The 15826-nt window shown below is 46.0% G+C and overlaps 1 protein-coding gene across 1 annotated transcript in view; it reads right to left on the bottom strand.

The window, feature by feature from the left end:
* The window catches only part of LOC126344642 (2-oxoglutarate dehydrogenase complex component E1-like), a 161685-nt gene that overhangs the window by 37132 nt on the left and 108727 nt on the right, over nt 1-15826 (bottom strand). The window contains exon 12 of the mRNA XM_050002040.1: nt 7971-8101. Within this exon, the coding sequence (XP_049857997.1) occupies nt 7971-8101 (131 nt within the window). The remainder of the gene's footprint in view (nt 1-7970; nt 8102-15826) is intronic.

Genomic DNA, 15826 nt, shown 5'->3' on the forward strand with positions numbered 1-15826 from the left:
TACGTTTAATGGATACAGCAGATACACATACTTAATCTAAGGACTTAATGCTACCTGCAGCGTTACAGGTGTGCCAGTGCTACTATAAATCTAGTATATGTTGGCCAGGCCCACCGAGCTAACCCCAGTGGGCCTGCCCCTGGCACTGGGTTGGCCCTCAAGTTGGTTTCGCTGCAGTCTATTCCGTACGTTTAATGGATACAGCAGATACACATACTTAATCTAAGGACTTAATGCTACCTGCAGCGTTACAGGTGTGCCAGTGCTACTATAAATCTAGTATATGTTGGCCAGGCCCACCGAGCTAACCCCAGTGGGCCTGCCCCTGGCACTGGGTTGCCCCTCAAGTTGGTTTCGCTGCAGTCTATTCCGTACGTTTAATGGATACAGCAGATACACATACTTAATCTAAGGACTTAATGCTACCTGCAGCGTTACAGGTGTGCCAGTGCTACTATAAACCTAGTATATGTTGGCCAGGCCCACCGAGCTAACCCCAGTGGGCCTGCCCCTGGCACTGGGTTGGCCCTCAAGTTGGTTTCGCTGCAGTCTATTCCGTACGTTTAATGGATACAGCAGATACACATACTTAATCTAAGGCCTTAATGCTACCTGCAGCGTTACAGGTGTGCCAGTGCTACTATAAATCTAGTATATGTTGGCCAGGTCCACCGAGCTAACCCCAGTGGGCCTGCCCCTGGCACTGGGTTGGCCCTCAAGTTGGTTTCGCTGCAGTCTATTCCGCACGTTTAATGGATACAGCAGATACACATACTTAATCTAAGGACTTAATGCTACCTGCAGCGTTACAGGTGTGCCAGTGCTACTATAAATCTAGTATATGTTGGCCAGGCCCACCGAGCTAACCCCAGTGGGCCTGCCCCTGGCACTGGGTTGGCCCTCAAGTTGGTTTCGCTGCAGTCTATTCCGTACGTTTAATGGATACAGCAGATACACATACTTAATCTAAGGACTTAATGCTACCTGCAGCGTTACAGGTGTGCCAGTGCTACTATAAATCTAGTATATGTTGGCCAGGCCCACCGAGCTAACCCCAGTGGGCCTGCCCCTGGCACTGGGTTGGCCCTCAAGTTGGTTTCGCTGCAGTCTATTCCGTACGCTTAATGGATACAGCAGATACACATACTTAATCTAAGGACTTAATGCTACCTGCAGCGTTACAGGTGTGCCAGTGCTACTATAAATCTAGTATATGTTGGCCAGGCCCACCGAGCTAACCCCAGTGGGCCTGCCCCTGGCACTGGGTTGGCCCTCAAGTTGGTTTCGCTGCAGTCTATTCCGTACGTTTAATGGATACAGCAGATACACATACTTAATCTAAGGACTTAATGCTACCTGCAGCGTTACAGGTGTGCCAGTGCTACTATAAATCTAGTATATGTTGGCCAGGCCCACCGAGCTAACCCCAGTGGGCCTGCCCCTGGCACTGGGTTGGCCCTCAAGTTGGTTTCGCTGCAGTCTATTCCATACGTTTAATGGATACAGCAGATACACATACTTAATCTAAGGCCTTAATGCTACCTGCAGCGTTACAGGTGTGCCAGTGCTACTATAAATCTAGTATATGTTGGCCAGGCCCACCGAGCTAACCCCAGTGGGCCTGCCCCTGGCACTGGGTTGGCCCTCAAGTTGGTTTCGCTGCAGTCTATTCCGTACGTTTAATGGATACAGCAGATACACATACTTAATCTAAGGCCTTAATGCTACCTGCAGCGTTACAGGTGTGCCAGTGCTACTATAAATCTAGTATATGTTGGCCAGGCCCACCGAGCTAACCCCAGTGGGCCTGCCCCTGGCACTGGGTTGGCCCTCAAGTTGGTTTCGCTGCAGTCTATTCCGTACGTTTAATGGATACAGCAGATACACATACTTAATCTAAGGACTTAATGCTACCTGCAGCGTTACAGGTGTGCCAGTGCTACTATAAATCTAGTATATGTTGGCCAGGCCCACCGAGCTAACCCCAGTGGGCCTGCCCCTGGCACTGGGTTGGCCCTCAAGTTGGTTTCGCTGCAGTCTATTCCGTACGTTTAATGGATACAGCAGATACACATACTTAATCTAAGGACTTAATGCTACCTGCAGCGTTACAGGTGTGCCAGTGCTACTATAAATCTAGTATATGTTGGCCAGGCCCACCGAGCTAACCCCAGTGGGCCTGCCCCTGGCACTGGGTTGGCCCTCAAGTTGGTTTCGCTGCAGTCTATTCCGTACGTTTAATGGATACAGCAGATACACATACTTAATCTAAGGACTTAATGCTACCTGCAGCGTTACAGGTGTGCCAGTGCTACTATAAATCTAGTATATGTTGGCCAGGCCCACCGAGCTAACCCCAGTGGGCCTGCCCCTGGCACTGGGTTGGCCCTCAAGTTGGTTTCGCTGCAGTCTATTCCGTACGTTTAATGGATACAGCAGATACACATACTTAATCTAAGGCCTTAATGCTACCTGCAGCGTTACAGGTGTGCCAGTGCTACTATAAATCTAGTATATGTTGGCCAGGCCCACCGAGCTAACCCCAGTGGGCCTGCCCCTGGCACTGGGTTGGCCCTCAAGTTGGTTTCGCTGCAGTCTATTCCGTACGTTTAATGGATACAGCAGATACACATACTTAATCTAAGGCCTTAATGCTACCTGCAGCGTTACAGGTGTGCCAGTGCTACTATAAATCTAGTATATGTTGGCCAGGCCCACCGAGCTAACCCCAGTGGGCCTGCCCCTGGCACTGGGTTGGCCCTCAAGTTGGTTTCGCTGCAGTCTATTCCGTACGTTTAATGGATACAGCAGATACACATACTTAATCTAAGGACTTAATGCTACCTGCAGCGTTACAGGTGTGCCAGTGCTACTATAAATCTAGTATATGTTGGCCAGGCCCACCGAGCTAACCCCAGTGGGCCTGCCCCTGGCACTGGGTTGGCCCTCAAGTTGGTTTCGCTGCAGTCTATTCCGTACGTTTAATGGATACAGCAGATACACATACTTAATCTAAGGCCTTAATGCTACCTGCAGCGTTACAGGTGTGCCAGTGCTACTATAAATCTAGTATATGTTGGCCAGGCCCACCGAGCTAACCCCAGTGGGCCTGCCCCTGGCACTGGGTTGGCCCTCAAGTTGGTTTCGCTGCAGTCTATTCCGTACGTTTAATGGATACAGCAGATACACATACTTAATCTAAGGACTTAATGCTACCTGCAGCGTTACAGGTGTGCCAGTGCTACTATAAATCTAGTATATGTTGGCCAGGCCCACCGAGCTAACCCCAGTGGGCCTGCCCCTGGCACTGGGTTGGCCCTCAAGTTGGTTTCGCTGCAGTCTATTCCGTACGTTTAATGGATACAGCAGATACACATACTTAATCTAAGGCCTTAATGCTACCTGCAGCGTTACAGGTGTGCCAGTGCTACTATAAATCTAGTATATGTTGGCCAGGCCCACCGAGCTAACCCCAGTGGGCCTGCCCCTGGCACTGGGTTGGCCCTCAAGTTGGTTTCGCTGCAGTCTATTCCGTACGTTTAATGGATACAGCAGATACACATACTTAATCTAAGGACTTAATGCTACCTGCAGCGTTACAGGTGTGCCAGTGCTACTATAAATCTAGTATATGTTGGCCAGGCCCACCGAGCTAACCCCAGTGGGCCTGCCCCTGGCACTGGGTTGGCCCTCAAGTTGGTTTCGCTGCAGTCTATTCCGTACGTTTAATGGATACAGCAGATACACATAACAAAGACTTTAGTCATCAGTAATATATTCTCCTTCATTATTTCCAACAGTCTGCCAAAGTTGCGGTAACTTTTCGACTCCGTGACTGCAGAAACCAGGTGGTTTTGAGGCAGAGAACACGTCGAGCCATGTTCGGAGCATATTTTTATCCAGAAAGGAAGTTCTTTGAAGGGTCTTCGATGTTGTTGTTGTTGTTGTTGTGGTCTTCGGTCCAGAGAATGGTTTGATGCAGCTCTCCATGCTACTCTATTCTGTGAAAGCTTCTTTATCTTCAGTATCTGCTGCAGCCTATATTCTTCTGAATCTGCTTTATGTATTCATCTCTTGGTCTCCCTCTACTGTTTTTACACTCCACGCTGCCCTTCAATACTAAATTGGTGATCCCTTGATGCTTCAGAGTATGCCCTATCAACCGATCCCTTCTTCTAGTCAAGTTGTGCCACAAATTTCTCTTCTTTCCAATTCTATTCAATACCTCCTCATTAGTTACGTGATCTACCCATCTACTCTTCAGCATTCTTCTGTAGCACCACATTTCGAAAGCTTCTATTCTCTTTTTGTCTAAATTATTTATCGTCCTCGTTTCACTTACATACATGACTACACTCCATACAAATACTTTCAGAAACCACTTCCTGACACTTAAATCTATACTCGATGTTAACAAATTTCTCTTCTTCAGAAACGCTTTCCTTGCCATTGCCAGTCTACATTTTATATCCTCTCTACTTCGATCATCATCAGTTATTTTGCTCCAAAAATAACAAAACTCATTTTCTACTTTAAGCGTCTCATTTCCTAATCTATTTCCCGAAGCATCGCGCTATTTATTTCGACTACATTCTGTTATCCTCTTTTTGCTTTTGTTAATGCTCATGTTATACCCTCCTTTCAAGACACTGTCCATTCCGTTCAGCTGCTCTTCCAGGTCCTTTGCTATCTCTGACACAATTACAATGTCATCGGTGAACCTCAAAGTTTTTATTTCTTCTCCATGGATTTTAATTCCTAATCCAAATTTTTCTTTTCTTTTCTTTACTGCTTGCTCAAAACACAGATTGAATAAGATCGGGGATAGGCTACAAACCTATTTCACTTCCTTCCCAAATACTGCTTCCCTTGCATGCCCCTCGACTCTTATAACTGCCATCTGGTTTCTGTACAAATTGTAAATAGCTTTTCGCTCCCTGTATTTCACCCCTGCCACCTTCAGATTTCGAAAGACAGTATTCCAGTCAACATTGTCAAAAGCTTTCTCTAAGTCTACAAATGTTAGAAACATAACGTTTCCGTTGCCTTAATCTATTTCCTAAGATAGGTCGTAGGGTCAGTATTGCCTCACGTGTTCCAACATTTCTATGGAATCCAAACTGATCTTCCCCGATGTCGGCATCTATCAGTTTTTCTATTCGTCTGTAGAGAATTCGTGTTGGTATTTTGCAGTCGTGGCTTATTAAACTGATAGTTCCGTAATTTTAACATCTGTCAACACCTGCTTTCTTTGGGATTGGAATCAGACTTTAAGAAGAATACTTCTTAAAGTCTGAAGCTATTTCGACTGTCTCACTAGATGGTAGAGTTTTGTTAGGCCTGACTCTCCCAGGGATCATCCCATGTAGGCTTTCACGGCCGGCGTCTTCATCAGTAAACACTTCCGGGCTAAATAGCCCTGGTCGATCTGTAGAACTTCTTCTCCCTGACGTTTCGTTCTCAACTACGGAGAACAGTAGTTTTAATGGAATGTTGTCTACTTCCGGGGCCTTGTTTCGACTTAGGTCTTTCAGGCTCTGTCAAACTCTTCACGCAGTATCATATCTCCTATTTCATCTTTATCTACATTCCCTTCCATTTCCATAATATTGGCCTCAAGAACATCGCTCTTGTATAGGCCCTCTATATACTCCATCCACCTTTCTGCTTTTCCTTCTTTGCTAGAGGTGGGTTTCCATCTAAGCTCTTGATATTCATACAAGTGGTTCTCTTTTCTCCAAAGGTCTCTTTAATTTTCCTGTAGGCAGTATCTATCTTACCCCTAGTGATATGCGCTTCTACATCCTTACATTTGTCCTCTAACCATCCCTGCTTAGCCATTTTGCATTTCTTGTCGATCTCATTTTTGAGACGTTTGTATTCCTTTTTGCCTGCTTCATTTACTCCATTTTTGTATTTTCTCCTTTCATCAATTAAATTGAAAGTCATTCTGCTACCCAAGGATTTTATTAGTCCTCGTATTTTTACCTACTTGATCCTCGGCTTCGTTCCCTATTTCATCTCTCAAAGCGACCCATTCTTCTACTACTGTATTTGTTTCCCCCATTCTTGTCAATCGTCCCCTAATACTCTTCCTGAAACCCTCTACAACCTTTGGTTCTGTCAGTTTATACAGGTCCCATCTCCTTAAATTGGCAATTTTTTTCAGTTTCTTCAGTTGTAATCTACAGTTCAAAACCAATAAATTGCCGTCAGTGTCCACATCTGCGCCTGGAATGTCTTGCAATTTAAAACCTGGTTCCTAAATCTCTGTTTTACAATTATATAGCCTATCTGAAACCTTCCTGTGCCTCCTGGCCTTTTTCATAGTTCTGAAACGAAATGTTAGCTATGATTAAGTTGTGCTCTGTGCAAAATTCTACCAGGCGGCTTCCTCTTTCATTCCTTATCCCCATTCCATATTCACCTACTACGTTTCCTTCTCTTCCTTTTCCTACTGTCGAGTTCCAGTCACCCATGACTATTAAACTGTGGTTGCACCTACGGTACGGCTGTCTGTATCGCAGAGAGACGCCGGCCAGTGTGGCCGAGCGGTTCCCGGCACCACGCGGCTGCTACGATCGCAGGTTCGAATCCTGCTTCGGGCATGGGTGTGTGTGATGATCTTAGATTACTTAGGTTTAAGTAGTTCTAAGTTATAGGGGACTGATGACCTCAGAAGTTAAGTCCCATGGTGCTCAGAGCCGTTTGAACCATTATTTTCGCTGAGGCACGCAAGCCTCCCCACCAACGGCAAGGTCCATTGTTCATGGGAGGGAGGGGGGGGGGGGGGATAGGGGATGTTGTTCGATAGAGAGTGAAAATCTGAGTGCGCAAGATCCCAACATAGTTCCTGTCAGTCTACTCGAATGTGAGGCGGGCATATCGTGGAGTAGTACCACTTCACGCAGTCTTCCTAATCGTTGTTCTTGAACTCAGTTGTTGACAATAAATGTCAACAGTGATGGTTCACGCTGGGGAAGTAATTCGTAGCACACCACACCGTTGCTGTTCCTCTGGATGCAAAACGTTATCTGTTACAGACACTTGCAGATTTTTATACGGGTAGTTGCTGTTCTGTTTAGGCTCTACCACTACTTTCTTTTCTTTACGTTACCACTTGTCATCACCAGTAACGATACAGGACAGAAATGGTCAGTGTTTTTTACGAACCAATTGATGGCAAGCAAGCAAAGACGCACATATAGCCACCTATTGATTTTGTCTTACAGCACGCGGTACCCATACACCAGATTTTTGAACCTTCCCCATTGCATTCAAATGCCACACGGTGGTGGAATGATTACAGTTCATCAGATCTGCGAATCCTCGAGTACAACGACATTGATCTACATCTACATCTACATAAATACTGTGCAGTTCACAATTAAGTGCCAGGCACTTCACAATTATTCTCTATTACTCCACTCTCGAACAGTGCGCGGAAAAAACGAACACCTATATCGTTCCGTGCGAGCTCTGTTTTCCACTATTTTTTTATGATAATCACTTCTCCCTATGTAGGTCGGCGTCAACAAAATGTTTTCGCTTTAGGAGGAGAGAGTAGGTGATTGGAATTTCGTGAGAATGCCCTGCTGCGACGAGAAACGCCTTTGTTTTAATGAAGTCATGTACGTCACATTATCTCCCCTATTGCTTCTTTGTCATTTCCTGTGCACTGGTTTTATCTCCGAACCCGGCGCAAACGGTTCTGGCTGCCTCTGCTGCAGTCACCCCTCTCAAACAGAAGACTGTGCCGGAAATGTTCCGATTTCTCCAGTTGGCACCCCATTTTCTAGCACCCACAGCTACCTCCAAATGACAAACTGACAATATGGAAACTCAACTAGCTAGAGAGAACCACAAACAATGACAGTCGGAAAATAAACCCATGGCAATCGAAATACCAACATGCAAAACAGAAACGCTTACCCTTATACGTTAGGGCCTGTATCGGTAGACGGACTGACCTGGAGGTTGGTGTCGCGCAGCTGCTGCAGGAAGGCGCCGGCCTTGGCCAGCTCCTTGGCGCGCTGCGCGTCGTCGGCGCACAGCTGCAGGAACCGCTCGACGCGCGCGCTCGAGTGCTCTGGGCCTTCGCCTGCACACGCCGCGCCCAGCGCACACTCAAACACCGATACTGCACACCAATGACTCTACATGCACGCCCAATACGTTTCTGTCAAAAAGCCAAATACCTCGGTGCTGGCTGGACCGGAAATTACTCTGGAGGGACCACATACAACGCATGACCAACCGAGCAAGCGCGAGGCTCAAACAGCTCTACCCTATGCTCAACAGGCGTAGCACACTAAACAGAAGGGTGTCGAGGTCCATGAACATGGCAATTATTCGACCCCTGATGACGTACGCAACTCCTGTCTGGGGATACGCTGCGCGTACAAGCTGCGCCGTCTGCAGCTCATACAAAACAAAGTACTCAAAATCGTAAGCAATGCTCCGCGATACACACACATCACGGACCTTCACCGGGAATACCGACTTGAGACTCTCACGGAGGTAATCCACAAACTCACCACAAGACTATACAGAAACTCCAGACATTCGCAGAACCCGTTCATTCTGAATCTGGGGAACTACGACCACAACCATAGATGGTAACATAAAAGACCAGAAGATATACTTGTAATGACCTAACATCTATGGCTAAGCACACGCTAACACAACGGTACAGGTGAGCCCCTGTTAATCAGACGCCATTACTGGATATCCAGCTGAAACACACTGTCGAATAACCGGCACCACGCAGGGAAGCCGTACCATTCACTGCATGCAGATATATAACGATCTTGATTGTTTCACGAATGCAGTGGCTGCAGCAAATTGGGATACATCGCCATCGCTTGCCACGGTAATGATGCATGATACCCACACTAACAAACCCAACCTTGCATGAACTATCGCAGCTAGTAAGCCACTACTGCTCTTACTACCCATCCCACTGTCGCAGAGGTCTTTTTTCCCACGGCACGAACCTTGGCACTTTTTTCCCTCTGCTCTTCAAATTGCTACCCTCATTCGCGTTTCGTCCACTATCTATCACCTGATGTACCGTGTTAATGCGTAATCTTACCCCGACGCACGGATAACATCACAGTCCCGCATCCTGTGATCCACTTACTAAATATTTAAAAGTAGAACTTTTGGTCTGGTCACCAGGTTGGTGCGGGCGAGGAGGGGCCCCATCGCCATTAAATAAAAAAATAAATAAAATAAAAAAAAGCGGCCGGCCACATCCACCTTTATCCTACCACCTCGTATCGTAGTCTCTCAAAAGAGACCGAATTACATAATTCGCGAGGAGGAAACTGTTCAAATGGTTCAAATGGCTCTGAGCACTATGGGACTCAACTGCTGTGGTCATTAGTCCCCTACAACTCAGAACTACTTAAACCTAACTAACCTAAGGACATCACACACATCCATGCCCGAGGCAGGATTCAAACCTGCGACCGTAGCAGTCGCACGGCTCCGGACTGCGCGCTTAGAACCGCGAGACCACCGCGGCCGGCAAGGAAACTGTATCACATCGGAATAAATGTACACTAATGTTTGTGAAAACAGTTGCAGCGAGGATGTATGTAACTGCAAAGAGCTTTAAGCCAGATATTAGGTATATGACAATATACGAAGTATTGCGGCTGGGGACTTGTGCGTAACGTTTGACTTGTGAAATTGCCATCAGAAAACAGTAGTAAGAACACTAGTAGCTGTATACATACTCGTATGTATGGTGTAATTTCAGGCCTCTTATGTAGTGCCATTAAGAATGTTTGCGCCTTACTGGCCCGAACTATGTACTTACTTGTGCTATCCTTGATTCGTGTCTTAACTCATTAATTCACGTGGGGATGAACAAGATTGCGGGGGGCGGGGGATATAGCTTCATTGAAATACGTTATGTGTTCAGCATATAGCAAACCAACTCTGTGGGCTAACGGAAGATTACGATTCCCCGTTCATTTCGGTGATGTTTGTTCCGATCTTCGGCTTTCAAGTATGAGATTTGCTCGGATAATAACGCGATACTCTATGGCAGTTACGAAATTTTATAGCTTTCCAAAGTTGTCGACAATGTAACAACATTTTTGCATTTGTCTGTATGATAGTGTGTTGTTACGAAAATTAGTTATGCTCAAGATTTCGCTTTAGAATAACCTAGATTCAAAATTGAGTTTGTACGTTCGCAAAATGTAATCTGATTTTTTTTTATTTTTATACTATTCATGATCAATGTCAGGTGGACAAGATTTTTTTTTCAAATTTAATTTACATAAAGATAAACAAAACTTTACTCTTCATCAAACTGAGAGCCGTCCTTGTATGTCACAAAAACAATTAATTTCATCAGAAACAATTTATTTTTCGTAAAATATTAATACTGCAATATGTAAATAAACCTGGTGAAGTGGCATATACTGAAATTTTACATTTTTATTTTACAATTGTGGCAAAGAAATTTTATTACTACTATTGTTCAGAGATTTTCAAAAGCACGAAATAATGTAATTTTATTCAGAATTTTCAGTAACACAAAAACCAGATGCAGTGATACTCCACAATTTGAACAAACAGCTTCTAGAACATTCTGCAAAAATAGATTTTGATAGAACTGAAAGTGCATCAAGCCTATGAGTGTGCATTTAGCCTGCGATGAGGCTGCATTCTATAGTTAGTCTGCGGTTACTAACTGTACTGCGCGACTAATATGTCTTTTCTTCGGAGAAATTACGCGCTAATGTCTTTCTTGTGTGTAAAAACTACACACCATTTGCCAAGCTGCCATAATTGCTAACTGCCGGAAGCAACGGCCAAAGATCACCTTGCAACTGAGAACGACTCTCGAATCAATGGCAACGATCTAGATGCCAAAAGCTTAGAGAGGTAAAAAAATTGATTAAGCAAGTCACGCACGCTGGAAGGATATGAGCGATGTTAAACAGCATCCTTTAAAAGCCTCTAAACGTCGTGACACTGAAGCGACGATGGTCAGGATATGTTCGTTGGGAATCTCCTTCCAAATTGTTTAATATGTGAGTCCACCAAACATTAACAGTGGTTGGTGAAGGATCGCGAAGAACAAGTTTCCAACCAATCATATCTCAGTCATGTTCGACAGATAACGTGTTATGTGAAAAAAAACAACAAAAACAGTGAATTAACTGCACTTATCGTTCTTTGAAGAAAATCTGTGGCCACAAATCGCTGGGTACTGTTCTGCCGAAGGAACACCTTTGGAGTTGTCTTGAGGAAGGGCAGCTCCTTGGGCTCTGAAACATCCATGAAGCAGAGCTTGATGTTGAGCTTTCCTCCAATACGAGGGCGTGCTGACAAGCCCTTGGCTTCTCGTAGTTAGAACTGCCGTAGATTAATTCTGATGTTTCACCACTAAACTTTGTTCCTTATTTTATATGTGATAGTAATTGCGTAGGAATAGCTTTGGTTTTTATTTTTCTGAGCAAATTTGAAGTGAACGAGGCACAAGAAAACAGAGAATTCACAGTGAAAGAGAGTCATACTGTGACTAAGAATCTTTTTTTAAAAAAGGGAACACGGCCAAACAAATTTGGGATATGTCTGATACACGGGTGGTAACTGCTCTGCCTACTCCAGTATCAAAAATGGGATTCCTTCGTTTAGAACAGGGCATTTCAGCACTGAAGATGGAAAACATCTTGGGAAGCCAACTCAAGTGACAGTTTCGGAAACCATTCATGTTGTTCATTCCATGATATTGGACGATCACAGGATAGCTGCTAAAAAGACAGCAGGGAGCCTGGGCATATCCCAACAACGTGTGGGTTATACTATTTAAGAGATTTTGGACATGAATAAGCTCGCAGCCAAATGGGTTTCCAAACATATCAAAGCAGACCAGACGTGTGAAAGTGTGATTAATTCACAGTCCGTTTTGGTCCAATTTCGCCGGGATTCTGTAGATTTTTGATCGTGTCGTCACCATGGATGAACCATAGAGATATACACTCCTGGAAATGGAAAAAAGAACACATTGACACCGGTGTGTCAGACCCACCATACTTGCTCCGGACACTGCGAGAGGGCTGTACAAGCAATGATCACACGCACGGCACAGCGGACACACCAGGAACCGCGGTGTTGGCCGTCGAATGGCGCTAGCTGCGCAGCATTTGTGCACCGCCGCCGTCAGTGTCAGCCAGTTTGCCGAGGCATACGGAGCTCCATCGCAGTCTTTAACACTGGTAGCATGCCGCGACAGCGTGGACGTGAACCGTATGTGCAGTTGACGGACTTTGAGCGAGGGCGTATAGTGGGCATGCGGGAGGCCGGGTGGACGTACCGCCGAATTGCTCAACACGTGGGGCGTGAGGTCTCCACAGTACATCGATGTTGTCGCCAGTGGTCGGCGGAAGGTGCACGTGCCCGTCGACCTGGGACCGGACCGCAGCGACGCACGGATGCACGCCAAGACCGTAGGATCCTATGCAGTGCCGTAGGGGACCGCACCGCCACTTCCCAGCAAATTAGGGACACTGTTGCTCCCGGGGTATCGGCGAGGACCATTAGCAACCGTCTCCATGAAGCTGGGCTACGGTCCCGCACACCGTTAGGCCGTCTTCCGCTCACGCCCCAACATCGTGCAGCCCGCCTCCAGTGGCGCCGCGACAGGCGTGAATGGAGAGACGAATGGAGACGTGTCGTCTTCAGCGATGAGAGTCGCTTCTGCCTTGGTGCCAATGATGGTCGTATGCGTGTTTGGTGCCGTGCAGGTGAGCGCCACAATCAGGACTGCATACGACCGAGGCACATAGGGCCAACACCCGGCATCATGGTGTGGGGAGCGATCTCCTACACTGGCCGTACACCTATGTTGATCGTCGAGGGGACACTGAATAGTGCACGGTACATCCAAACCGTCATCGAACCCACCGTTCTACCATTCCTAGACCGGCAAGGGAACTTGCTGTTCCAACAGGACAATGCACGTCCGCATGTATCCCGTGCCACCCAACGTGCTCTAGAAGGTGTAAGTCAACTACCCTGGCCAGCAAGATCTCCGGATCTGTCCCCCATTGAACATGTTTGGGACTGGATGAAGCGTCGTCTCACGCGGTCTGCACGTCCAGCACGAACGCTGGTCCAACTGAGGCGCCAGGTGGAAATGGCATGGCAAGCCGTTCCACAGGACTACATCCAGCATCTCTACGATCGTCTCCATGGGAGAATAGCAGCCTGCATTGCTGCGAAAGGTGGATATACACTGTACTAGTGCCGACATTGTGCATCCTCTGTTGCCTGTGTCTATGTGCCTGTGGTTCTGTCAGTGTGATCATGTGATGTATCTGACCCCAGGAATGTGTCAATAAAGTTTCCCCTTCCTGGGACAATGAATTCACGGTGTTCTTATTTCAATTTCCAGGAGTGTACTTACGATCCACAGACCAAAGAACAGTCCAAAGAATAGACATGTCGAAAATAGTTCAAAACACAAAGACCAACAGAGAAGTTCCTCGCATCCTTCTTTTGGGATAAAGATGCAATTCTGCTGATTGACTGCTTGCAACACGGTAAAACAATCATTGCACAGTGCCATGTGAAACACGGCGACAAACTGAAGCAGCAATTGGTCTCCACACATCGAAAAAATCTGAGAAAAAGAATGGCTTGCAGCAAAATCGAATTATTTTTCGGGTGTTTTAAAGAATCTGGAACGAAGGTATCATAAATGTTTTGAACTCAAGGTGGAATATGTTGAGTAAATAATTTTTTCAAATCCATAATAGCATTTTTCTTTATAAAGCCAGGGACGTATCGGCATCCCTTCGTACGTGGGATTCGGGATTGCTTACTCAATTCATATTCTCGCCGAACTATCACGCTCAGCATTTATTTGCTGTACGCTCAATAACGCGAAGCAGTCGTTTCATTCATCTGGTGCAGCTTTGTCTTTGCATAAATTCTTGTTTAGGCTTTGAAGAGAGTAGTCGATAGGAACAATGCAATAAATTCGCAATTTTGGTAAGTTTCTATAAGAGTAACGCAAAAGCTGCCGCGTCTGGGGAACAAAGTGCCTGTGCAAAGCGTCCATCTCAATCTGATTTGGCACTGGGGCATTGAGGAAATCCCAGACTTCAAGAAGATAGTGTAGCAGTATATCAACTTCTAAGTATTTATGATGATCTTAATCGTGCTCATCAGTCCATGGATTTAAAAAGTTTACCAGAGTATCACGCGGCACTTATCCGCTGAGTGTTATCTTTACTGCTGCGTAAATCGTGAGAGACATTAGGATTCGGGCTGTAACTAAAGATAAGGATTCTCAGTACCTTAAATGCAACACTTACGTGTTCTGCCTTCGCCACAAAAGGTGTGTCTCTCATAAAAGTCTTTGTCTTCACCAAACCATTTAACATTCCAGAAAATACACCTTAAAAGCCATATTATCTACAGCAATGTTTTAGTCTGTACATAACAGCAAAGGTATAACATAATAATCGAGTGATTTCTCGGTGTATCTCAAACAGCAGCACGTGCAAAGTCCGGCAGACGGAAGAGCGAATTGTAGACCTGTTAACAAAACTTTGTCTTACCTGCCCTACGACATCAAATATTACTCTTGGACCCCTTGATTTTTTTCTAACGTACTGAATAGTCGGTCTCAATACTACACTTAAGCCACTCGACAATGGCAGGCTTAGCACTAGGGTATTTGCGCTATCGGATCAAAAGTGTTCAGACGCCCGTACGTAACGCGTAATTGACCATTTGATGTCACGAGAGGAGGACCCGCCAATGTAAAATGAGGCAGCGGGTATTTTGTTGCCAGCAGACAAAGAGTAACAGCAGAATGTGTCGGTCAGAAGAAAGAAGAGCTCAGTAACTTCGAAAGTGGACTAGTCACTGGATGTCACCCGGGTAAAAAATCCATTAGGGATACTTCAACCTTTCTAAATCTGTCAAGGTCGACTGCTGGTGGTGCGACTATCAAGTGGAAGCGAGGAGGAACAGCTACAACTTAAGCAAGAATAGGCAGATCTCTTGTACTGAAGGACAGGAACCGTCTAGCATTGCGGAGCGCGTTTGTACAAGAATCACGCAAAATCAGCGGAAGGAATCACTCGTGAATTCCAAAGTGCTGCTAGCAGTCCGGCCAGTGACTGGCGTCGGGAGATAAAAAGAATAGGCAACAACGGCTGAGCAACTCGTCATAAACCACTCATTCCAGTAGTCAACGCTAAGTGACGCTAGAGGTGACGTAAAGAGCGACATCACTGGACAGTGGATGACTGGAAACAAATGACCTGAAGATGAATCACGTTATTTCCTGTAGCAATTCGATGCAAGGGTTTGGCTCTGGCTAATGCCTGTAAAATTTTACTTGCCATAGTACGTAGTGCCAAGGACGGACTATGTGATGTTGTGGTACGGGCGTGTTTCGAGTGTTATCTGCACTCATGCTAATAAATTAAGGATAATGCTGATAAATGGTGAAACAACGCTCTGGCGGGCGGTTTGCGGGTTTAAATCACCTCGGGGTATGACCATGTCGTGCATCTGACCTGTGGTCGTCGCACAGTGGCGCTGGCAGCAGTCCACCATACGCAGAGGTGTGTTGGTGCATGTCAGAGTATGGTGCAGTGAGTAGGTGTGCAGTCGTTTTCAGACAAGCTGATGGTGATTGTGAGTTGAAAATGGCTCAAAGAATACATATTGATGACGTTATGAAGGGTAGAATACTAGGGTGACTGGTGGCTGGTCAAACACAGCTGGTCGCAGCACGGGCCCTCCTTGTGCCACAAAGTGTGATCTCACGATTGTGGCAACG

Source organism: Schistocerca gregaria, chromosome 1 (genome assembly GCF_023897955.1).
Source record: "Schistocerca gregaria isolate iqSchGreg1 chromosome 1, iqSchGreg1.2, whole genome shotgun sequence".
In the NCBI taxonomy this organism is placed as follows: Eukaryota; Metazoa; Arthropoda; class Insecta; order Orthoptera; family Acrididae; genus Schistocerca; species Schistocerca gregaria.